This window comes from Halyomorpha halys, unplaced genomic scaffold (genome assembly GCF_000696795.3).
Source record: "Halyomorpha halys isolate HHAL.00 unplaced genomic scaffold, Hhal_1.1 Scaffold1362.1, whole genome shotgun sequence".
NCBI classification, from domain to species: Eukaryota; Metazoa; Arthropoda; class Insecta; order Hemiptera; family Pentatomidae; genus Halyomorpha; species Halyomorpha halys.
Genome location: NW_027116648.1, coordinates 109,552 through 135,650, shown reverse-complemented (window position 1 = coordinate 135,650; position 26,099 = coordinate 109,552). Strand labels below are relative to the sequence as shown.

Here is a 26,099-nt window from a genome sequence, read left to right as displayed (position 1 = left end):
CTTGGCGAAATCCTGCTAACGTCCATGCGGCTACTACTATCTTCATGTTAATATATCAGCTATTTCATTTTAGCTAAGAGGCAGTTACTGCACAAAAGACATTTTAAGTCCATACTGATGGACCAAATGTCTTACCGGACTATGAATTTTGATTTCTCTTTTTTACATTCTACCACACAACAGTTGGGCCGTGCGCATTTGGACGTGGGCCCCAGAGCGCTCGGTACTGAACGTTGTGGGTTCCATTACCACCTGGGGTAGTTCATATTTCAAGATTCATTGAAACAATGAATCTTGACACTCCCACCTTGATGAGTGTGCGGCGGCAACTTCAAAGTAGCCACAAGGGGTTGGTAAAAAGGACCACTAGGCCCACTTGTCGGAGTTCTCCCCACCAGTTAGCACTACCAATACCAATACCACAAAAAAGTTACATAGAGTCAAAAACAATATAGCAACAGTACTAGAGCAAAATATGCACACCACAGATGCATTTCTTATGTTTTAGATAAATTAGATAGGGTTTGACACCACAGACTTTTCTTTAAACTCACAGTAATGTTTTTTCCATCTACAACTAATTTTTCAATCATTTCTCTCTGCCCACTAGTCCATATGTGTGCAATCAAAGCCCTTTTTCTGACCAAATCCTTTAATGACTAACCTGGTATTGTGCTTTTCTGTTATCACATGTATCTTGTTGATTTGAAAGACCCCTTTACTACTGCTTTCTTACTACTCAGGTTGGAAATTATGTTAAAATCCAAGATTCATTTTTTCTAGTGCAACTCCTCTTTAACTGCCTTCATCCATTCCTGACTGTCTTATCTTCCTTCATGTCCTCAATGGTTTCTGGAAGATTAAAAACTGAAACAATATTCATGACAAGCTCCCTGAAAGATACCTCATAGTCATCTAGATCTATGCTTGCCGCTTCCTTTCCCAATTTCCATGCCTTAATCCGTGTTCAGTTATGTCATTTTTCAGTTCACTAGTTTGTTAGTTAATTTCCAACGTTTCCCTTGAACTTCTCTTGTTCCAATATAAAATCTTCATTAGACTCATCTTAATTCATGAAGATTTAGAGTAGTACATTTTATTAAAAATCAAAATTGGCATCTTTCCCTTCAATACTTTCTTGATAATCACGGGACCATAGTCAATAGCCATCAAGAAAGTAACCATCAAAGTAAAACTGCCTTGAATGGTTTTCGAATTTCTTTCATTTAGTTGCTTCGGAGTATACAGATATGTAAGTGATCCAAATACTATCAAGTTTACTTACATCTAGTTTGTATCCCAGTGGATATAAGATGACTCATCCAAAACAGTCGCTAAAGTCATTCGGTTCTGAAGCTTTTGGATTACTTACGTTTCTGTCAAGCATATTTGAATTGCAAAAGTATACCATCAATGTAATCATATCACTCAATTTACTATGACTAACAATATTGATAATTACAATATAATTTTAGCATAATATATTGATTATATTCAAGGTTAATAGTATTTTGTTTAAGTTCCTTTTAAATTCTTATGAATAAAATTGCAGATCATTTATGATGAATTGCGATTCTTTATCGTGGAGTAAAATCGCTAAGCATAAACTGGTCAATCCAAAATTTACAAAATTTCTTGGAGAAGATTGTTCGCGTGAGATAAACATTTTATGAAAAAGTTAATCAGAAAAATGATAAAAGAAATGTAGTACATTATTTTAAAATATTGTTAAAGGAAACTTTATTAATTACATTCCATTGAAAAAAAAAATGAAATACAAATAAATAATTAGCCAATGGATAATATTATCCATTATTGTAGGAGAATAGTCCGGGTGAAGGTCTATAAAGGGATCAAAATAGTAAAAGAGAACTATTTATTGTAGCACTTTGCAGGGCTGCCACAATGGGATGCTGAGCCCGACTGGCAATTATCCTTTATTTTTAGGATAAATACTTCATAAATAACCATTAAGGAATAAAAAATCATTTAAAAAATTATTGAATAAAATAGTACTTAAATAACGCCCAACACTGGTATACAGCTTTAAAAATACATAGCGCCAAAAGAAAAATGAATGAAAACTGTAGAGAAAAAATTTCAGCGTGCACCCTCCACTTTCGCCCTCCAATAGAGCCTTTCTTATCTTACATAGATAACATTCACTTAACTGGTCTGTTCATAAAATTTCAGGACTGGTTTCATAATCAAAAATATATATAAAACTTTTTATACAATGAACTAAAAATATTCTACATAAGACCCTCAGGTATCAACACACTGCTGATAGTGGTTTCTATTCATAGGTTCCTTGGAACTGATCGAGCGGAAGACCTTTAAGGCACCTAGTCGAAGCTGCCTGAACCACTGGAAAGAATATCGAGTCGAATCTTTTTCCTCTCAGATTTTTCTTGATTCGAAAAAGTCGTTGGGAGCAAGGTTGGGGTTGTAAGGTGACTGTGGTAGTAAAACCAAGTTAAATTTGGCTTAAATTTCGGCTGTGGCGAGCGACGTATGAGAGGGCTCATTGTCATACTGAAGAACCCAATCATCTTTGATCTCTGGCTGGACTCGATTCTTCAAACGGAAATTAATCTAACAGTAAGACGATGGTGAGTGTTTAAATGTTCACAAACGTTCTCAAGAAGCACTTTTTCTTAATTTTAATCATTTTGTTTGTTGAAGGTCTCCCAGCATTATCCTCTTCAATGCCTTTCCGGCTATTTTGGAACCTCTTATGCCATATGAAAACCATTGCACGTGACATGGCTTCTTCTTTAGAGGCCTCTTGAATCATATCAAAATTTTCAGAAGCGGTTTTTTTTTTATCATTTTCACACAGAACTTTATTGAATACGTCTGCTCCAAGTGGTGCTGCATTTTCGAGTTTTCGACGTAGATCATTGACATTCACTCGTTACGTAGGATCTATCACTCCAGCGTATCGGAGACACCTACCGCTTGTACTGCCTGTTAGCAGATATTCCGCTCAGCATTTTCCAGTTGGTGGAACCTGACTGCGAGCCCTTCTCTAATCAGGTAAAAATCAGTCTTGAAACTTTATGAACAGACCATGTCACAGGATTTTTAAGGATAACATAACATTAAAAACAGTAAGAGCAGTGTTTGAAAAAAAAAATCATTTAGTTGTTTAAGCAGCGTTTACCACTCCAGGACCATTTTTCTAGTCGTACGTCATTTGTTTCGACTGGTACTAGGTTGATGTCGTTGCAAAGAAAAATTCAATTCCAGCTGATCTTATGATAAATTCATATTCTTTACTTATAAAAGGCTGTTTTTATCACTATTATTAAAATAAAAATTAGTACTTCATTGCTAGTCCTTACCGACCGTCTCTCGCATGAGTGGGTGCGAGGAGTACTATCTCCACTAGATGTTACTGTCGAACGGAAATAAATACAACATTAGATCTAAATATTAATAAGCAAGTCTTGATGTTGGATTAGGAATCTCATAAAAGATTAAGAAGAAATTAAAAAAACAATTATTTATAAAATTAATTTATTTTGCCATCTAAGCAAAAACTTTAACCGTACCACAAGCAAACTAAAAGGAGAATACAAACATTACAATGTTTTTAAAAAAGTATACATCGCTTTAGTAATCCCAGCTTAGTCCTAAGTGGAATATCCCTTTAATAATTCTTTTTGTCCATTTTTTCTGTTTTTAAAGAAGCAAAAAGGCTTCCTCATATCTATTAAACGTTGTTTTTAATTAAGTAGTGAACAGCATTAATGATTACATTTTCTGCAATATCTTGTGTTAATACTAGGATGATTGAAAAGTAAGATTTGGTTATCTACGTTTTTTAAGCGGACCAGTTTACCTATATAAAAATAATATATAAATATATAAATAGATAACTAACAATAAAACACTTTGTTAAAATAGTTTTGAAAACATTTATATATTAATATTTACCAACACAATATTATTTCAATTTATAATAATGTAACTTATTTAAACATGCAAACAATGATTAATCACTTCTATGGTCACAAACTAGAAATGCTCCTAATGTTTACAGAATGGTTTATTAATTATTGCATCGTTAAATTACGATAGATAAAAAATATTTCGGAATCATTGTACCAAGAGTAAAAATAAAATGAAAAACTAGGTTGGTAATGAAAAAAAAAATTGGTTCAGAGGTTTAAAGGAAAATCCGCGAATTGATTTTTAAAATTTGATTTCTGGATTCTAAATAATCTTGGAACCTAAAACTTCAAATTTTGAAATTAAGTTAAATTATCCTTTTTCTTGGTTGATCAAACAGTTTCATTTCTGAAAGTAATGAACCAAAACCAGTTTGCAAATTGAAAAATGTTGTAGCTGTTTAAATAACAACCAGTTTTCCATGTTTCTTATTTTTTTTTTTTTTTTTATTCAATTGGAGATACAAAGAATCCCACAAAATAAAGGAAAGAATAAAATAATCAGGGAGTGAGGTTAAAATTTATTTTTTTCCTTGGTATAATTACAAAGGTCCAATATTGAAAATATTATAATTGTTGATTTTAAAATGAAATATTGAATAATTTATTACTAATCGCTATCAATTTTATAGCTTACCAAGTTAATTGACCCAGTGTGAATGCTATTTTTTAATTTTTTTTTTTTTTTGCCCAGGTGCCTAGTTTTAACTTAAGGTTTATGCTGGTGATAACAAAATTGACCTGAAAAGGACTGGGTGACATCTGCTTTGGCGACGTCAATTATTAATGTGTTTGATTTTAATTACATCTGCTGAGTTAGTAAATATAATGGTCAATCATTTTTTTTATGTTAAGAGATAGTGAAGGTGTTTTTCTTGTCTTAGTTTCGTAAAACTAAAACTGTCTTGACGCTTACGTAAAAATAAATATAGGACAAAATTTCTGGACAGTTAACTTGAGGGTAAAATTGACTAAGCCTCCTATTCGCCTTAAGGAAATATTTAAAAAATCGTCCAAACAATACCACTCATCATATTAAATAGAAATAAATCCATAATTTAGAAATTGGAAAAAGTTGACCGTATGAAGTAAATTGTTGGGAGATAGAATATTAATAAATAATTCTCTTCTATTATTTTGATACCTTTTTAGACCGCCACCCGGATTATCTTCCAACAATAATTTAGAAATGTTCAATGTATTATTAGGATTGAACCCAAGGCTGTAATATGAGTAGTAGTAGTACCCTTTTATTTATGTAGGTACCAATTATTAGTAGTTACATATTAAAAATACAAGATACATAAAGTGCCTTTGACACTCTCAAAATATTTTCTTCTTACCTATACTGTAGCCTTCAGAGAGAAAATAATATTTTACATGAAAGCAGTGTACTATTTTATTCTTAATCATGTTTCGAGAAACAATAACTAAAAAAATATATATGTTTTGGATATAAATCCAACCTCTAATAATTATAATTAATCAATTATAAATTTATGTTATTTCAAAAACTCACTTAACTAGAATATTTTTCATTAAAAAAATATCTTGGGATAATTGTCTGTTCCTTTCACGTACTGCATCATTTTCATGGACTCCAACAACTCTACGAGAGCGTAATGCAGCAACTTCTCTTTCCAGACGACTCTTTTTTTCTAACAGACTTCTTGTCAAATCTACGACATACAAAGATATAAAATTTGTAAGCAATGGTATAAAAGTTTAAGAATGATGAGAATACCTTTCTGAAACTCCAACTGTCCACCGAGTTCAACATTTTTTTCACTCATTCTTTCCAGTTCTGAAACAAGCCATCGACGGCTAGGGCGGCTATTCTTCTTTTGGGAATGACCGTGATTATTAGGTGGGGTTGTTGATAAATGAGGCTATTGCAAAACATAAATTAATCACTTTTTAAATAAGAAATATTTAATTGAAATTGAATTAAAATATGTCACCATGAAAAAAAAATTCCAAAGGAATATACTTAACTATTTTATTTACCCAATAATGCTACAATAATAATTATCTAACATGGATTTGCGAGAAACCAAAATAACAAAAACCAGTAGCAAATGATTGCAGCTTATTTATTTCATCAGCGTACAGGAAAGTGCTATGATTAAAAATAATTTAGTATTTGAGCCAGTGACTAGAAAAAAGAAACAAGCTTAGCTCTTTTAATGAGTGTAATTCTACATAAAAATCTAAGGGGGAGAGGCAAAAAGGGTATTGTAACAGGACTAGAGAAAAAGAAGGATGCAGAAGTCTCCCACACTCTTCGAGAAACGATCGAGCCATAGTGCCCTACTCAATGCTTGTGAATTCCCAGTCCTCCCTATCTCGATTAAGGCCTACTGTGACCTTCACATGGTGCCCTCCCCTCCCCCCGAAGAGTCCGACGGGACTCACGGACTACACAGGCGGAGTCCTATACTTCTGTCCAAAAAATCCAGTCTCGCAAAATAGTGTATGTTTATTTTTTCTTTGTTTTTTTTATATTTACGAGAGTCGGAGGGAACCTTCAAAAGACACGGATAGGTCCGTACCTATGCGTAAGTCATATTTTTATCCACTAAAACCTCCTCCCACTAATCCCAGTAATGTCCTACTTAAAGCGGTACTGGTAGACTCTTAATCACCTGTGTCCGGTCAACAGTTGGGTTACATAAAAATCATCCTCACCATGTCTGACCTGTGACTCAAACCAACCTGTAAGTCCACCTACCGGAATCTGCAGATTCCCAACGCTGTTGCCACTGAGTGATAGTTATTTGCCACTCTTCTTTTCTCGAAACGCGTGAACGTCGTCCATAACACCTACTTCTTTCTTCAACAAGATGTTCAACAGGAAGCATTTTGGTTAATACGCATGACACTACATAGAAAACAGTTTGAAATGCACTGCAAAGAAACTCTGCAATGAACGGAAAACTTCTGTCTCCTGCATGGTTTCGTATCTTTGCAAATTGGAGCTCCATATAACATGATTGAGAGGACAACAGTATTTTAAACATAACTGAGAACAAATATCGTGTCCATCTACTGTGAGAGTGATAGTCTCGGTTTGCTTCCTGCTGATAACAAGGAACGCCTCAGTCTTATAATCTGCAAATTGCAGGCCTATCGATAATAGCCAACCTCAGATTGCAGTAACAGCCTTGTTGGCAATTAGGGCTACTTCTTCTACGTAGTTCACCACTAACACCACTGCAACATCATCTGGGAAGCCCACGACAATAGCTCCCTCCAGCATTGTAAACTTCATACATGACGTTCCACAGAAGAGGCTCTAACATGGAGCCCTATGGGACACTACCAGTCAACTTATACATCCTTTGGCCAATGTCTGAAGGATAGAACAGAAATCAATAATATGATGAGCTGGCACAGCCAAAGTCATTAGGGTATCCAATATGCAGATCCATCTTAATCCTGCAATTGCTGTACGGGAAGTTTCTATTACTAGTCCAATAGCATCTACCGTGGATTGCTCTTTCCGAAATTCATATTGAGTCTTCGAGAGGCCGTTTGCACCCTCAGTGATCTCTTTTTTTCTTAAACACCTTACCTATTAATATTCAGCAAACCAATTGGACTATAGGATTTTCCGTTCTTCCTTTACCCTTAGGAATAAGTACAAGGTGCTGTCTCTTCTGAGGTATTGGTAATGAGCCTTCTTGCAGGCAGGAATTGAAGAGATCAATGAAAATATCTAGATATTTTCTTAAAGCCACCTTAGGTCTCTTTAGAGGCACATTTGGAATACCAGGTGCCTTGCCATCTTGTAGGTCTGAGGCGATGTTCTCTATCTCTTCCTGAATGATAGGTGGGAAATCAGCTCTATGTTTATTTTTTTAGCATACAATAATAGTTGCCTATTCCGTGAATAGACAACTGACAATATTGTCTACAACATCCAGTTGCGTGGGGAGGCTATACTCACTTTCTTAAGAGCTTTTTTTATAAGACCTACCCCACTGGTCCTTATCAATCTCACCACAAACTTCTTTTCAGCAACGTCTTTTACTTTCCTTTATGGCTCTTCGGAGGTTCCTTCTAGCAATCTTGCACTCTTCCTGAAGCACGGAAAACCCCGGGAGCAAGTGAGGCGTGCTGGTAACGTATTCTTGCTAGGTTGCAACATCAACAAAGGTCAGTAATAGTATCTGTCCATTAGATACCACCAGATAGACTGGGGAATAATGTTTACCAGGACATCTGCATTGGACTAGCTCTCCGATATCTTAACAATTAAGACGTCAGGTCTCTTCACGACTCCTCGATTTTTTCTGGACTTTTTATCAAGGCTCTTCTTTAGGTTCCTAACGTCGAAGTGCCAGTCTTTGAGTGGGTCTACTTTCTGGTACACCCCAGGTTGTTTCTGTTCTAATAGATAGTGTTTCTAATCTTCCAGATGACGTTTCTCTCAATTTTAGCAATCTTCCCCTTAGTATCCGCGAGGCATGGTTACTGTCCCTTTGGATTACGAGCTAGGAACGATCTTTCCCGGTGGACTAAGCAGATATAAAAAAATTATAATATATTTTAAGGAAATATTACCAATAATTCCGTAAATTGTTTAATCGACATATTGATATATTATTAAAGGAAGACTAATACATTTAAAGGATAGTTTAAAAATTAAATATTTAAATCTGATGTCTATATTAGATATCGATATTAATATTCGACATTTTTATTAATATCGATATCAAATTTTTACAATGATATCCCAATGTTATTAGTAAAAATATTGATATCTCATTTCAAAAAGACTAGAAAATTGTGAGGAATATTTAAAAATTAATTTCGATATTCATCTTTTTAATTAACATTGATATCAATCTTTGGTAACGATATTCCAAGATTTTTTAAACCATATATCGATATTTCAGTTTAAGAAAGACAACAATTTTGAGGAAATATTTATAATTAAATTCTAAAAGTCAATCCAATATTCGATATCGATTTCGATACTTGACATTATTGTCAATATAGATACCAAACTTTGACAAAAATATTCTAAGATCATCTAGTTTAAATATAAATATTTCATTTTAAAAGGACTAGAAACATTTAAGGAACGTTTAAAAATTAAATATTTCGATATTTCAAATTGATTTCAATTGCAAATTTCATTGAAAAAAGAGTAAAATAAATAGCTTTTTAGTAACAAAGCAGCATTTTGCAGTAAATTCTAATTACTTTCAAAATTATGGTTTGTAATATACTTCTCCCAAACCATTCAATTCTTTTGAGCCCTTGTCTACTAAGCCTAGCTCTTTTGGAAATTCCCCTTTATAGCGTATTCATTACGAAATTAATTAATTATTTAGAACCAAAATATTACAATTTTTTCCTTTATCATTATTTTTGGATTTGATATGTATTTTTTTTTTTCAAAAATTTATTGGCATGTCAATATTTATAGCAATATTGCTCGTCAATAAGTTAATAAAATGACGACAAATTAATATGGGGCAATGTTTTGACCTGAAACTTACTTTTTATTTTTTCGGGAAATTTGCTCGGAAGCGGTGGGCAAAATTCAATTTTCCCTTAAAAATAAATTTCATAATTGCGACATTTTAGTCTCTTCGGCCGATCGATTAAATACAAATTATGATGACGGATACAAATAGGACATTGGTTTCTAAAACGATGTTGTATGTACGTTTCTTCAATTTTCACCACCGTTTAGGAGGAAATCGTCCAAAACAGTAAACAATTGTTTTTTTGTTGACCTCTTTAGGATTTATCAGATCGAAAATCTCCAGTAAGAATTCGTCATAAAATCTGATCAACTATCATATTCCGTAAAAAGTACACTATTCCATTGGAAATTGGAGAGTTAGATGCACTGAAGAAAGAATGAAAATTAACAATACTCACAAAAGATAAATCAAATATCATTTCTTTGATTTATTTTGAAGCAAAAACTTGTATATTTAAATGACCTTAAGTTGTATAAAAATTAAAATACTTAACATTTTATTAATAGTCTATCATAATATTAAAATAACCCTTGTTTATTAATAAACCTTTACTATGGTTTATTTTTACTTTAATCTTCTACTGTAATCAGCTTAATTTATTGAATTATGCACTGAAAAGTGGTAGGATGTATCTTGGATCTTTTACAAAATTAAACCAATGCTTATGTGTCCTGTTTTTAGTCACAGCTAAACTTATGTTAATATATTCAAAAATAAAAACAAACATAATTTATTAATACAATAATTAACATTAAGTGAAACAGGATTCATTAAAAATTGCAACTACAATAAATAGTATTGCAGATAACTACAAAAAAAAAACATTCAATGATAAAGTAGCTAATTGTTATTTTATGGGATTCAAAAACATAAGATAGTATGTTGATATAATGATATAATGATTCATTAACTATTTAAATAGAATGTAAATCAAAACAAAATAACTATAATTTTGTCTCTGTTTTGGCAAAACTCACCACAGTCTGTATATAGTTTTTTAGTTTTGCATAAATAGGGAAGATTTATTTAATCAACCTATGTATTTATGTAGTTACAATATCTATTTATAACATAAGTTATATATTAACTGCTTAGACTGTCAGAAATTGGTTCAATTTCCAACAAGGTCACTCAAAGAAATATTTCATTAAAGTCCAGTAAAAAAATTAAAGCATTTCAATTTCGTATATACAGGTCAGGGGGGCAACCTCTACATAACCATATGGGATTTGAACAGAGGACCAATGGACTCACAAACTGCTCTTGCCTCCTACCTGTTTACTACTTGTACAACTAAATTATATGTTATAAATGAATTTATCTTGGTAATATGATTTATTACAATTGAACAAATGTTCGTAAGGCTAAGATTTACATAAAACTATCATATATGCACAACCTACTTGTTTTTCTTTGTCATCAGCGTGGACTATTACAGAAACCACCTCTTTGTTCATCTGATCTCAGTTGTTCAATTCTGTTTAAAAATAAATTAATAAAATTCAGCAAATACTTCAAAACTATAAAACAAATATTCAATACTGGAAAGGTTACCTTCCCGGTCATTCACTGTTATATTTTTCATAGCAACTGAAACCAATCCTACCTCTGCCGATAATATTGTAATCAATAAATGCATTACCTCTACCGGACTCTATTTGTGGCCTACTTTGGAAAAAAATATTCCTTAAAATTCTTAGCAGCAATTAACAAACAAGAAACTATATGGATCATTAAAATGAAGTAAAAATTTTGAGGTTTCTGTTTTTTAATTGACATAAGTTGAAAAGTACACGACAAACACTTTATCTTATGGAACTAAACATTACCTTAACATATTAAAACTACATAATTTTTTTTCAGAAGAGAAAAAAAGTTTGAAAAAATAATTTTTGATCACATTGAAGTTAGTTTAAGGAATATTAAAATATGTTTTTAAAAATCAATTTTACATAAAGTTACTATGTACTTGATTAATTTGTACACAATACAAATATAGAGAAGTAAATAGAATCATGACGACATACATTAATATTGTTACTAAATAAATCATAGCTATTATAAAATGTCTTCGGAAACTGCTCTATCAACGGTCTTGTCCCAATATATGCAAATCTAAGTTGTATCAAGAATTATGCCGTATAGTTTTCGGAGTATTACTTGAATAATTGTAATTTTTATCAAGTGCTATATATTAATACCAGTTTTGTTAATGATTATTCCAAGAAACAATTGTATTGATCATAATCCCAAATGAGTGAGAATCCACCAGTAGCGCTAGAATCGATGATAATTCATTTCCGAAACAAAAACTTCAATAGATTTTAATTATTAGTCGATGGTATGGTTAATTAAAAATATGATGAAATTCAGAACAATTGGTTAAAAAATATGGCTAAAAATATGACCGATTTAATGCACAAAAGGAAATATTTGACATCACAGTATCGTTATTTTTTGTAACTGTTACATTCCAAGTATTTCAAGTAAATATCTATCTGTGTAAATAAACATGTATTTAATTTATAAGTTTATTTGTCTATATTATGAATTTAGATAAGTGAGATAAATGTTTCTTACATTAATCCTGCAAAGAAATATGCTCCTGTTGTAACGGATAAACGAAGACTAGTTCGTACGTTACAGCAACTTGTTACAGTTCCTATAATTGCTTGAGGTTTAGCGTGGGTTCGCCATATTGCTTGGTTGTAGTTACTTGTGAAGTGTTAGAAGTTTCTCTTCGATCTTTCAGATACTTCATTTTCAATTCACTTTAAGTTTTTGTTTTTTAAAGTCACAATGGGCGTGGAAGTTGAACAAGTTATCCCTGGAGACGGTAAAGAAGTTTTTCTCATAGATGTGATATATTACTAGAATGATGCTTCTATTTTTTTTTCTCAAATTTTAATTTATTACCAGGGTCAACGTTCCCAAAAGTAGGCCAGACTGTCGTTGTCCACTACACCGGTAAGACCACATTTGTGTGATTTTTATTTTTATTTTATTTAGTAATAATTACTGTATTATGTATTAATTTCATTAACATATATATGAACATAGAAACCTACCCCTAGAACATTGAAAACTATCCCTTTTGTTGTATAATACCCTGTCTTCTTTTTGTATTCCATACCATCTTGATTTTTCTTGTTTTCTCACATTTTAAATTTATGAGGTTCCTACCTTGAAAGTGTATCTTTATTAGTAATTTTAATTATAGTAACTCTTGATAAAATGTTGTTATACTATTGATACTTAAAATTGGGTCTGATTCTCATATATTAGACCAGTAATTGCTTTGATTATTAAATTTTAATTTGATCCTGCTGTATTTCTTGTAACTTTTTTTTAAAAATTTGTTAACCTTCAACAGTTAGATCAGTTTTCTAATTAAATTGTTGAAGTTTTATATTTTTTATTCATTAATAGCAAACATTTATATTCACATTATAACAGCTAGGAAGAAATGAAAATGTTACAAGCTCTTCCTGTTGCACAGTGTAATTGTGATTGTAATCCATTAATATGATTGCCTTGTGTTTATGTTGCAAAGTAAATTAACACTTCTATGGATTAGCATGTACTTCCTACTGATATTTATTTTTATTTTATTCATCTTTTAGATGTTGTTCCTAGTCCCACTATTGTATTAGTCTAAAAAAAGTTTTGTTCATTGAATTTTATTATCGTATTATGTTTGTTAATAGTCTACAATATTCCACTTTAAACTACAGCTCGCCATCAACAGATTCTTCATTATTGAGATGAGTGTCTACTTCTTAAATATGCTATCCTATGCTTTTTTTATACCTATTTCTCTATAATATTACCATTCGTTCTTATGATAAAAATTATATATATTTTTTAAAGGATTATTTTATTGGAATAAAAAATTTGTGAAGTGAATTTTTTAAATATTTAATTTCAATTTATTTTGCACAAGATTGAATATGTTTCTCTTATCCATGTAGGTTTGAAGATGGGTTACATGTTTGTGCAAATCTGTTAAAATAAACAATATTAAAAACTAAGTTCCTGTTTTGGTTTTTCTGTTATAATAACTGATCCCCGTCATAACACTTAATCCTTTTATATAAGTACTGTTAAATCACTCCATTGTTTCAATTTTGTATTAATTACCAATAGTGGTTAGTTCTGTTTGTTAATTGACCAAATTTCATTGAAGCTTTTTCCTGCTGATAAGAAAACCCAAGATTTCTCGTCAACTGGTCTTTCAATAGTTGTAACTGACCTAAAGCTCTAACAAAGTTCCTCTTAATATATCTGGTAAATTACGGATATTAATTTCAGCTTGTCCAGGAGATGAAACCACCACAGGAATTATTTAACACTTGAGGTTAGGCTGATAACTGTTATGTTTACACAGCTTTAAAGAAAATTTATCAAGTCATAATAGGGTTTCTAGTGACCAGAAAAAGTCAAGGACTTTTTTATTTCTGGAAAAGGGGGGATCTGATATTTTTAATTTATTTTATTAATCCAGAAAAACTGCTGTGGTAAGAAAAGTCAAATAACAAACAATTAAAAATTGTTTCAGAATCAGTATAACAAGCCTTACAAAAAAAAAGTTGTAAACCTTGTTAGACATTGATGACCAAAAAGGTTTTAGGACTTAAAACAAGACAAGGAAAAATCTGGCCCTATCTGGGATTTTTCCAAGCATAAAATTATACAAAACTCACTCGCAGCCTCTACCTGGGCATTTGTGAGGCCTGTTAGACAATGGGTGGCACTCACAAAAAGTAAGCATGGAAGTGACGAACCCACCCTACAAATAACCACTTCAGGAAATGCACAATGTATTTCCTCATACGCGAGATCACTTCCTCACGTGGGAGGAATTGGACCTCCACAGTCTGTCGCTCAATAATAATATATCAAAGTTTGTTCTGCTTTATTGAGAACAGATATAAATAAACTTAAAAATTGCTTTATAACATTAATACCACATTTTCAGAGTATGTGGTAAAAGGTACAATTTATATAATTTTTGAAAAAAGTACAGCTGGAATTAAATAGACAATGTTCATACCTGCTTAATACCTTGTTGGAGAATGGTTGGTCAGGCCTTTTCCAGCAAAACTCTTTAGGTTTAATTAAAATTGCTCAAATTCCTTTGCCTTTAGGAATTAAGTATTTATTTTATTATTAATACAGTAGAACCCCACTTGACTCTCCTTTTAGGCACCGAGACATTGATGATTAAGTGTTGAGATGATTAGCAGATCAGCAATCTAGAGTGTTAAAAAGGAAAAAAAAAAAAACCTCCCAATATATTTATTAATTCAATTCATATAAGTGGTAGAAATAAGCTTACTAAACAAAAATAGTTTGTAATGGATTTATTATTAATTTGTCTATTAACTATTAGTATGTGGTAAACCTAAATTTATTAGACCAATTTATAAATTTAAATAAACATTTTAAGATAAGTTATAAAAAGAGATTATTCTTAATAGTATTACTTCCCACTCCAAGAATTTACATATTTCATTAATGCAAACACCCATCCAACTTTCATGATACTTCTGATTTATCTTTCCATATTACTACTAATTTAACTTCCAGTATTACTACAACCCTTTTTCTTTTTTCTTTAAGATTACAAATAATCTTGAGAGATAGTTGACATTGGATGACTTATACGAGAAGATGGGGGTGCGTTCAAATTTGGTCATTTGACTGTACCTCCCAACCGTCTCCTCGTATAAGATTGCAAATAGTGGAAATGTTGATCCATCAGCTGTCTTACATAATATAACAGTAATGCATGCCTTTTCTTTTTCAATTGTTTCCACTAAAACTGATTTTTAAACTTTTTCTTTAACAGTCATGTTCGATGAAATGGAAAAAAAAAAAAAAGGCTGTTTAATCTTCATTATAAACCCAAGTCTTATCAAGTGGATAATTGTGTGTTTTTCTTAAATTAGTAAAATGCTTCTGGTAAGCTTATAAGGATAATATGATATATTAGTGTATTAAGGCCGAATGCTTTCTCTCCAATTAAGGCAGTTAATGTCACAATATTAAAATATACCAATGGTAAAAAGTTACCTGTTTGGATTGTGTGTATCATACAGTTTAACCATTCACTGTTTTATGGTTTGTTTATCCTAAGTTCCTAATTTTGATAGTAAAATTACCTAGTACCATGACCTCCAAAAAGTTATGTAGGTTCACCAGTGATGACAATGGGTGATTCATTGTAAGTTATCTTTTGTTCTGTTGATTTCCATCTTCCCCAATAAGTAATCTTCCTTAGGGTTGTCTTTCTCTCGATCGAGCATAAGATCAAAGCTTTGATTTACACTATATATACACCCACACCCAGGGTGTCCCATTTTACTTATCCACTCTAGCATCTGCAATTTTTGGAATTTTTATTTGATTTTTCATGCACTGTAGCAGAGGCATGTGATCTATCTTTTGAGGATATTTTTAATTTTATGACCCAATAGTTCTCTGGTGCCCTTAACTCAGGAATGTTATACATTATTCTATTATGGAGTCTGACAGTAAATTATATTTTAAGACAAATTCATATTGGGAACTTTTTCAATCTGAAATAAATTCTGAAACGATTTTGTTCCTTTGAGTTTTTCAATTTTCCACACTGTTAACACATAAATAGTACAAAATAATTAGTGGTTTTTAGCTATTTATGTCCTCATGACATGTCAGATCAAAGAAGTACTTGGAAAATCAGTCATACAATTTTATTTCCTATCAGAATCTTTAAAAAATTAAAAATAGAATAAGTACCACATTCTATTGGAAATTCTTGGTTATGGGGATGAACTTGTATACTGGGTCAGCCTGAATATAACGAAATTTGCCTCAACTATTTTGTTTATTATACTGTAACACTGAGCATATTACATAAATATTCCAGTTATTGGAATATTCTGGAGCTTAAAGAATGCTGTATTGTATATCATTTTATATACCTATGATTTGGAATGACCCATCTCCAATTTTCCTTTTATCAATTAAAAAATTGATGGTAAATCATAATGACATCACCTCATGTGTTTCAGTACCTTCAGGTTAAAAGACGTAAGTTTCTATTCAGGCTTATGTGATCTGACCTAAATCTCTTTTTTTTTTTTTTTTTTTTGTGTTATATTGATTTTTTTTATTATTATTAGGATAAGTAATCAGTAGTAATTTAGATCCTAATTAAAGTAACCTTATCTCTTCTGAATTATTATGGCTCTAAAAGTTTGATAAATTTGTTTAGTTTTACTTGCATGTTTAAAAGTTAGTGTTTAAAAGTCTGAATTTTTATTCTCAATCATTATAATATAGTTTTAAATATTAGATCTGTTTATTTATAAAAAACATATATATTTATTATATAATATAATTTAGTTTTTACTTGTAATTTTCTTTATGGCATATTTCAGGAACTTTAGAAAATGGTGTTAAATTTGACTCGTCGAGAGATCGTGGAGTACCATTTAAGTTCAGGTTAGGCAAAGGCGAAGTGATCAAAGGTTGGGATCAAGGAGTAGCACAGGTAATAAAATGAAAAATAATTGTTGAAAAACAGAAATCCCAATTTAAAAAAAAAAAAATACTAAACCTTATGGTACTTTATCCATGCCATTTCTCAGACTTGTGACTATTATAGAAGTAAGATAAATTCATTTATCCATAACTTAAATTGTTTGTCAACTATGTTTTATTAATTACCATCACATTAACACCCTTAGTACCTGGTAAAAAAATTATTAGGAATATCATGGGGTCTTCTTATTTTTTCTATTATACATCTGATATTCCTGCACTGGTGATTATTAACCATGAAGATCTAGTATGCTTTTTTTTCTACCTGTTCCTGTCTGCCAATTTGTGATTCCATTCGTTGGATATTCCCTCTTTACGAGAATTCATTGGTGAAGCCTTAGTCTTTCTCTTAATCTCTGGACTCATTTCTCTGTTTTAATTACATATCTGACTTATTTATTAGGCAAAAAATAATTTCAATTTTTAAGTTTTAATTGTTTATTTCAACTATTTAATGATTTTCTCTGTAATTATAATTGTGATCCCCAATCACAATTACATTTTGCCCAACACTGTCTGACCTATATGAAATATCCTAATCTCAGGTTTCATAGTAGTATATTGTTAGAGGTGATGCCAGAACTCCTTGTTTGTACCTTTTTTAATATTGAATAATGGTCCTGTTCAATCCATTTCTATTGAATATTTGAATTTTGATATTATTATTTGTTAAGGCATCTGAATAGGAAATTAATAATAAGTTTTTGGTTTTTTTGCTTAGAATTTCTTTTTCAATAATTTTCTAGAAAGGGTCAGGCAGGTGCCTGGGGAGGCTAAGGTTTTCTCTGGTGATACCTACCTACATCCATGCCTATTATAAATATTTTGCTATATTATTTTATCAGATTATGATAGATGATTTCTCCTTTGTCTTTTTATCATTAAACCCATTCCACTTGACCCTGATTTCTTACCATAACAACATGAATAATTTTTTCTCTTCTTACGCACTATAATTTATCCTTCTCCTCTGATCTCAGGAATAGCTAAAATGTCCAAGTTAATAAGTAAATTTTTATTGTTATTTCTTCAGGGAATGAGTCTGATTTATCTAGTTCTGTTGAAGAACAACAGCTCTTCACTTCTTAACCTGAGGTTCTAAAGAATGAAATTCATCTCTAAGTTAGCTTTCTTGAAGAATCTTTCTTAAAAAGTAATTCCATGGTTCAAGTCTCCACAAACAGTGAATAATAGTTTAAATACAAATCACATCTATTAATTATAAACTGAAATTTATTTTTCTTATAATTTTGTTGTAATGTGATAACTAAAGAAGTTAGGAATATTTAATTTCTTTACAAGTTCTCTAGCTAGTCATTTCTTACTATATTACAATTAAATTCAAAGTTCTATACTTTATATATTATTACTATTAAGTTTGTTTTTTCTTACTTCTTCCAGATGTGTGTAGGTGAGAGAGCAAGGCTTGTATGCAGCCCAGATTTTGCATATGGATCCCGCGGACATCCTGGAATATATCCTTTTATTTATAACATTTATAATACATAAACATTTTGCACAAAATTTCTGTATAACATCTAGTTCTTTGTAAAACTAATTTTATCTGCACATGTCAAAATATTTCTCCAGATAGGCTGGTATTAAAATATTGAATAGTTAATTTATCATACCGGAGATATAACTGATAATTGATGAAATCAAGGTGATAACTGAGTTCAGGTCAGAAAGCAATGGCAAAACCTGGGAATATAGAAAGGATATATATTGTTTGCCTTGATTATGATTTGGTGGATATAAATGGATTCAGAACCGAGTTTTGATTGTGGTTGGGGGAGTGGTGACTAGGGTAGAAGTGTGAATGAAATTTAAGTATAAATATAAAACATACTTTATCTTTAATGAAATATTAAGTTAAAGTATACTCATAAATATTTAAGGAAGCAGGGTTTTGTGAAAAAGTAAAGTATTCATGCTTCTGCTACTAGAATTTTCTGTCTCCTTTGTAGTTGAAAATATTTCTTTTATCTACAGGTTGATAAATCTAATGGATGGATGGATAAATTCTATTAAGTCAATTTTTTGAACTCATTCATTGTGAACAAATTTATATGTGAGATTTTGTATAGTGAAACCAGGAGTTGTTTGTCGCATGGGTGGTTGAATCTAATGGGCTTCATCCTGACCTATCCAGTGAAACCTATTGGGCTTTACAATGCTTACACCAGGGTTGTTGAGCAAGGATCATACTCCTGTTTTTGTGCCTTCTTAGTTTAAACATCATTATTCGCAGTAATCTTTGACCTCATGTACACAAATTAGTCAAATCATTCAAATGAATAAAGACTTATCTGAAGAAAATCTTCGTTAGGACCTCTAGCTCTTCCAGCAATCATGTATATAGTTTTAGAGGTTTTAACATCATGTCCCGGTTGCATTCTGAATCCTTACTGGCTGCGTCTTTGAGGGCTAAGAGGTTTTGTTTTACTACAACTTTTGATGTCCCAACAATGTCCAGTTCATCAGAATAAACCATTCTGCTGGTTTGAATCATTGATTCTGTTAGTTTTTTCCAAACCAATATTTAAGAGCTGACAAGCAAGGCAAGGGAATCAGTGATGGAAGTGCCTTTTAGGAGTCCCAACTTACTTAATGGCCATCCATATTCCATTCATATTTATACCTATTGTAAGTGGTGTATGATCAATTTGATTCATATTGTTCATTCCCTATTGGCGAATCTCCATATAGTCAAATGGATTCTTGTGTTAAAGAATTATAAGTTACTTATTATTATATAAAGATTAGAAGGATTCATGATTCACATTAGTCCTTGTATTGGAATGAGTCTTATTCCTGCACTGATGATGGCTGAATTGGTGAAACATTGATCAGTTAGTTATTTACTGTTTGTTTTTTTTTAAGTATTATTATCATGTTTACACTCTTATCTTAATTATATTAAATTAAAGGAGGTAATTTAACTTTGTTTGGAGTCCTAAGTGGAGATTAATTATCCATTTCTGTTTGATATGTGAAGTATGGTAATGAATAAGTATTTTGCTTTACTACATCAAGATTTTTGTCTTTAATCGATATATTTGCTGAGGCTTCAGCATTCCTCTAGAGCAGTGATTCCCAGAGTGTGCTCCCTGGGGGCGCCACAAAATATTCAATTTAACAATACAGCAATTTTCTTGGAATTTTCGATTCAATTCTCGAATTTTTGTGCCAACAATCGTGTATGCTGACAAAATTCTATGAATTTAGCAACTTTCAAGTCTTTCATTGTTTTCTTTCCAATCGTAATCTCATCTTTTAAAAAGGCTAGTGAGCAACACGGCTTCCCTACCCTTGCTTTAGTCACTAAACAGTACAAAAATAGTAAGTATCTGTCTTTTTCCCTGTTAAATGGTTAGTCGCTTTTAAAAAAGAAAGTTTTTCAGGATAGCCACCAATTTAGAAAAAAATCTGATGTATTTAGGGTGCCGCTAACCTAAAAAGATTGTTAACCTCTACTCAAATTTCAAAAGTTTTATCTAGTTTATTTTTAACTTTATTTTCGGTAGAGGTATAAACTACAAACTACATGCATGGGACAAAGGTTTAATTAATCACAGATATGTAGTGGTTAACCTAAATGGTTTAGATCTATGAATTGAACCTGTGAGTTACTTAGCGTTATTCTACTGTATCTTATGAATCTTTTATAACATTGTTGGACATTAGTCAAGGTGAATGAAAGATACTATTCATTATGTTGTTTTATTTTGTATTCTCTTTTACATTGTTTATCATCACAGCAGGGCATAATCCTTCATATTTTTGTGAATTGACCTTGACTAATCTCCAGCAATCATTCAAGATTTTCTTTTTTTGTTAAATTTAAATTTTTTTATTTTCCTTGACTGCAGATACACTATCCCACCTAATGCTACGCTAATCTTTGATGTGGAACTGTTGAAGGTAGAACCTTGATCTACTCTTGGGACTAATTTTATTTACTTACTTTTTCCTAACCATCATGTCTGTAATGCTATTAAAGCATTTTCAATCTATGTTTTCTTCTACCTCATTATGTTCATTGTCATTGTACATCAATAATTAATTAAAAAATTAAATACACTGGTATTGCTTATTGGTCTAAAGTTAATCATATTTAGTTAATCCTTTAATATTTTTTTTATTATTAGTGAAAGATGTTCTGTAATCACCTAGAGCTGAAGCATAAGTTGAAAGAGGCCTACATTTTTAATTATTCTAAATTGGTATACATTTTAGTCGAACTTTGAATTCTATTTTATATAATTAATTCAAATTCTTGAGACTGGTACTTATCCATTAAATAAATCAAATGGTATCCTTATTAAGTCTCAACATTCTTTATTATATCAATAGTCCAACATTTCGGCCATCCTCAAGGACAATCTTAAATATAAATACACACCTCACATCAAAATTTAAAAAAGTGTTTTACAGGCTATTTTCCCAGGTCATCAAATTCAATTCAAAATCACCCTGGTTTTTTAGAACTTCATTAAGTTTTAAAACTTTAATTTTAGATCAAAAATACACTATCCACTATTAGATAAACAAACTATTTATTCATAGTTCATATTATACGAATTGGCCGAAACGTTGGGCTATTGATATAATAAAGAATGTTGAGACTTAATAAGGATAACATTTGATTTATTTAATTTAAATTCTATATTAAAGGTTAAAACAGAGCAGTCTGCTTATTGTTAAGCTCAACTTATCTTAAGTAGATAGTGACCTACTAGACTAGAATGTGTGGTATATTATGTCTTATTTATTTTGGTGTTTTTTTTTAATTTTATGTTAAATAATAGAAAATATACCAAAAAGAAGAAAAGAGCATATTAGCCCAGAATGTCTGGTATAATATATAAATATCTCATTTATTTAGGTGGTTTTTTTTTCTGTTATATTTAGACTATGACATAATATAATTGAATTTTTTATTATTATTTATAAATTATCCTCAGTCTATGGTAAGAGATTCTGGCTGTAAGTGTTCTAGAGTTTCCGATTGGAAGCAGTGTGTGTGTGTTCAATTCTCACTAATAAACTCATAGGAGTTGGAGCCCGGCCCTACCCAGGATTTTTTCAAGCACAAAATTATGTAATACTCACAATCTCCCCACGGACATTTGTGAGGCCCGTCAGCCAATGGATGGCACTGACAATATTAGGTGTGTGATTGACGAACCCACCCTATGAAAACCACGTCAGGAAACGCCTGATGTATTTCTCAGGTATATCGCCGTGAGTCCTTGGACCTCCACGTCTGTGGTGCCAATGAAAAAAAAAATAAACTCATCAGTCATCAGGGGTTGGCAAAAATGTTTACTTTCTGGACTAATTCCCATTGATAATACCAGCAGTCTGTTTAAATAGACCACATTATTTTAATTTTTAGCAGGCAATTATTACTTCAAATTATTTTTTGTATGTCTTACAAATAACTTATGGTTTTTATGGGAAAATTTTTTAGTATAAGTTTTTAGGGTGTTAACATCAGTTATCTATCTGTAAATTGTATAAAAAAGAATTTATAAGGTAACCAACCATCTTGGTTGTTTTTCCTCTGTAGTTCACACTATTATTGTGTTAGTTTAGTTCAATTGCATTTTTCTTAATTGGTTATGGATTATAAAAATTTCTAGCAGCAACAAAGAAGCTAACTAGACCATTTTTAGACTGGAAGAATTTCTAATTCCTGTAATCAACGAAAAAAGAATAATAAAACTAATAGTAATGTTATTAAGAGTTCCTTATGGTAATAACTAGGGGTAGGATTTTTATGTGCTAAAAAAATCTGAAATATATCCTAATAAATTGTCAAATATTTAAAAAAATATGTATATATAAATTTTGTATTATTCAACAATATAAATTACTAATTAATTAGTAATTTTATATCTTTAAAAAAGTTACATAAATATGTATTTATTGTATGAATAATATTTTAAAGAAATTATGTTTTAAAAAAATGTACTTAGAGAAAATAGCTGTTCAATAACAAAACATTAATTAGTAATTGTAATTAAACTAATTGATTAATAATTACTCAGAATGAATTATGAACAAATTATAATTGGAAATAAAGAATAATCCTTATTAAAAAAAAAGAAAAAAACTTTAGAAGAAATCATTTATTCAGCAGGGCCTTACAAAATTATTGCAGATTAAATTTATTTTTAAATTTTCAAATAACAATCTTCGTCGATTTGACTGCAGAATGGACTTGTACCGGCTAAAAGATCTTTCAATATCTATTGATGTTATAGGGGCATACTTAAATGAAGCTATTTCCATTGCATCTAGTTCGGTATTCGGCATCGCCTGGGCGGCTGTGTCATTTGTTCCGAGGAGAATGGCCCAAAGGACTGAATGATTTTATATCCTGGATTTCTTTTAACACGTTCTGTACTTGTTTCTTTATGACCTCCGTTTTCACCACCTATATTTTCCAGTCTTTCTATTGCTTCGTTCACAGTCTTTAAATTTTGAGACAGTGGAAGGTCCTTTTCTTCTAATTTTATAATTGTGTTGGATAAAAATACCACGTTTGCACTTATGTAAAACAAATCAGCCTTTATTGAATTAATTGTTAACAAGTTGTTCGCTTTCTCTACTGCAGTGGCGTCAACACTAAGTTTTGATATTATGTTTTTAATTTTTTCAAAATTTAAACAATAATATTGGGTTACAACAAGTGCCCCATCGTGTTATCACGAGTTCCGGTGGTAAAGCTAAGTCAGGGTGTGTTTTATTAAAAATAGTAATACGACTGGGAGCCTTCAAAAGATTTTTTTACTGTGGACACAAGCTTGTCTACATTTGGAAATTGAGCACGCACTGTTTCAGCAACGCGATGAAATGCGTGTTCCAGGCAGGTCAAATGAATTATCTTAGGATAAAATACTTTAATGGCATTACCAGCTTTATTCATGAAAGTGCCGCGTCTGACAAAAACAACTAAACTTTACCATGAGTGATGCCTTTAGGCCAAAGAACAGTCATAGATTGATTGACAAATCTTGCAATCGTTTCATGGTTACATTTTTCGAGGATTTCACAATTCAGCAAATAGGATTTTGAAGGTGCCTCAACACTTAGTCTGCCAACGATTATGTTTGCGATATAACGCCCTTCGATATCCGTTGTCTCGTCCACAGAAATCCAAATCGGCCCATCCGAAATTGCTTTACGAATTTCCGTTAAAGTCTCCTCGTATATAATTTTTTCTTAAAGTGCTTTCATTGGGCATTACTCGGCATGTGTATTTCTCGAGAAAGGTTTTTAAGTCCGGATTGCTAATTTTGTAGATAGCAAAGTCTGCCCTGATAAATGCTCGGCACAAATCTAAATACATAGTATTGGTACCTGTGGAATCTGAGGAGGAAAGAACTCGTGAAATGAAAGTCTGCCTTCTCGAAATACTTTTCTCACGATTCTCCTGGTGCTAAGTAGTTTTTATATCCTGTAAGACCTGCGATATTGACACAGCCTTGTCACAACTCGCACAAAATAAAACTCCTCGTTGTAAACGTTTCATTGGGAAACTCACTTTTGTACTTGGAAGCGCAATCCTTTGACATAGTTTTAGGCATGCTAAAATAATGTTAAAACACAATCAAAAACAATTTAACTCGAAAAGGTCTAAATGATGATTGGGGAGTGAAACAAGACTAAGATGAGAAGGGACCATGGGAAGGTGGGAAACAGAGAAATGGATTGAGGAGTAAACAAACAAATTCTAGGAATAAGACCCTTGCTATTTTTAACTGATTCTGAGAAATTCTGTGTGAATATTTATTATTGCCACTGCTTATAATTTGTGTTCAAAGATGAAGATATAGAATTTTTACGCACTATTTATGATAAATTTCACAGTTTCTTGTGTTATCATGAATTTACGTAGTTGCTGCGAAAAATGTAATTACAATTGAACAAATAATTTAAGGAAATATGTGTTCCAGGACAAAATATGTTAAAAAATAACAAATATTTCAGAAAATATGTGATTTACAACAAAATATGTAAAAAAAAAACCAAATATTTAAAAATATGGGAAATAAAAATGGCTTCTTTTGGCCAGAAATGTCTTGAAACATCTTTAGTTAGTAAGAAATCGCATATATCATGGCCAGGTAAAAATATGTGAAAACATAAAAATCCTATCCCTAACTAGGGATGGGGTATCGAAAGAAAAATATCGATATCATATCGGAACTGAAATATCTATATCGAAAATTTAACGAATTAAAGTAATAATAATTATAAAATGATAACATAGGAAGACTTATTGTATGTCATACCTAATCAAATTACGTAAGAAACTCTTAATAACTATGAAACAAAGCAACACCACGACAACCATATCATAAACATAACAAATATAAACTAAAATATAATTGTTTTATTAAAGAAAATTTTTTTAAAAATAAATATTGAAATTTACAACTGTATATTACATAATACATTTAGTAAATATGGTCTTAGTTAAAATGGAGTGTTACAGGCGTGTAGAGCAACTACCCACTGGTAGCACTCTATCACCTTATATGAAGAAAATTTAAAAATAGAATATCGATATTTTATTTTTATATGTACATATTTATTTCGATATTTCTTATTGTTGTAATCGATAGGGTATAAGAGCATCAATATTCCGATATTATTTTATCGAAATATCGATATTTTGTTTAGAAAGACTAGAAAATTGTATACAGATTTTAAAATAGGAATATCGATATTTTATTTTTATAATTACATATTTATTTCGATATTTTATATTGTTGTAATATCGATAAGGTATATAAGAACAATATTCCGATATTTTTTAATCGAAATACCTATATTTTGTTTAAAAAGACAAGAAAATTGTAAAGAATAATTAAAAATGGAATATCGATATTTTATATTGATAATTTCATATTTTTTTCGATATTTTACATTGTTGTGATATCGATATGGAATATAAACAACAATATTCCGATATTATTTTATCGAAATGTTGATATTTTGTTGAAAATGACTAAGATATCATATAAAGGTTTTAAAA

General features: G+C 31.0%; 2 protein-coding genes across 4 annotated transcripts in view; one reads left to right on the top strand and one right to left on the bottom strand.

Moving 5' to 3' along the window:
- Cep89 (Centrosomal protein 89kDa) overlaps nt 1-12,146 on the bottom strand; it is a 43,003-nt gene extending 30,857 nt beyond the window's left edge. The window contains exons 1-4 of one of the 3 annotated variants that reach the window (XM_014434395.2): nt 12,038-12,146; nt 10,861-10,934; nt 5,701-5,845; nt 5,476-5,635 (exon numbers count right to left, since the gene is read on the bottom strand). In XM_014434395.2, coding sequence (XP_014289881.1) covers nt 5,476-5,635; nt 5,701-5,845; nt 10,861-10,914 — 359 coding nt within the window. In that variant the 5' untranslated portion in view covers nt 10,915-10,934; nt 12,038-12,146. Of the gene's footprint in view, nt 1-5,475; nt 5,636-5,700; nt 5,846-5,951; nt 6,390-10,860; nt 10,935-11,011; nt 11,208-12,037 lie in introns of those variants that run through there. The other 2 variants (XM_014434394.3, XM_067053382.1) reach the window with 2 other exon arrangements.
- Fkbp12 (peptidyl-prolyl cis-trans isomerase Fkbp12) lies at nt 12,104-21,143 on the top strand. Its single transcript, XM_014434396.3, has 5 exons — nt 12,104-12,293; nt 12,377-12,424; nt 16,885-16,997; nt 18,449-18,522; nt 20,926-21,143. The coding sequence occupies exons 1-5, from the start codon at nt 12,257-12,259 to the stop codon at nt 20,981-20,983; spliced, it is 330 nt and encodes a 109-aa protein (XP_014289882.1). The 5' UTR covers nt 12,104-12,256; the 3' UTR covers nt 20,984-21,143.
- The last annotated feature ends 4,956 nt before the right edge of the window (nt 21,144-26,099 follow it).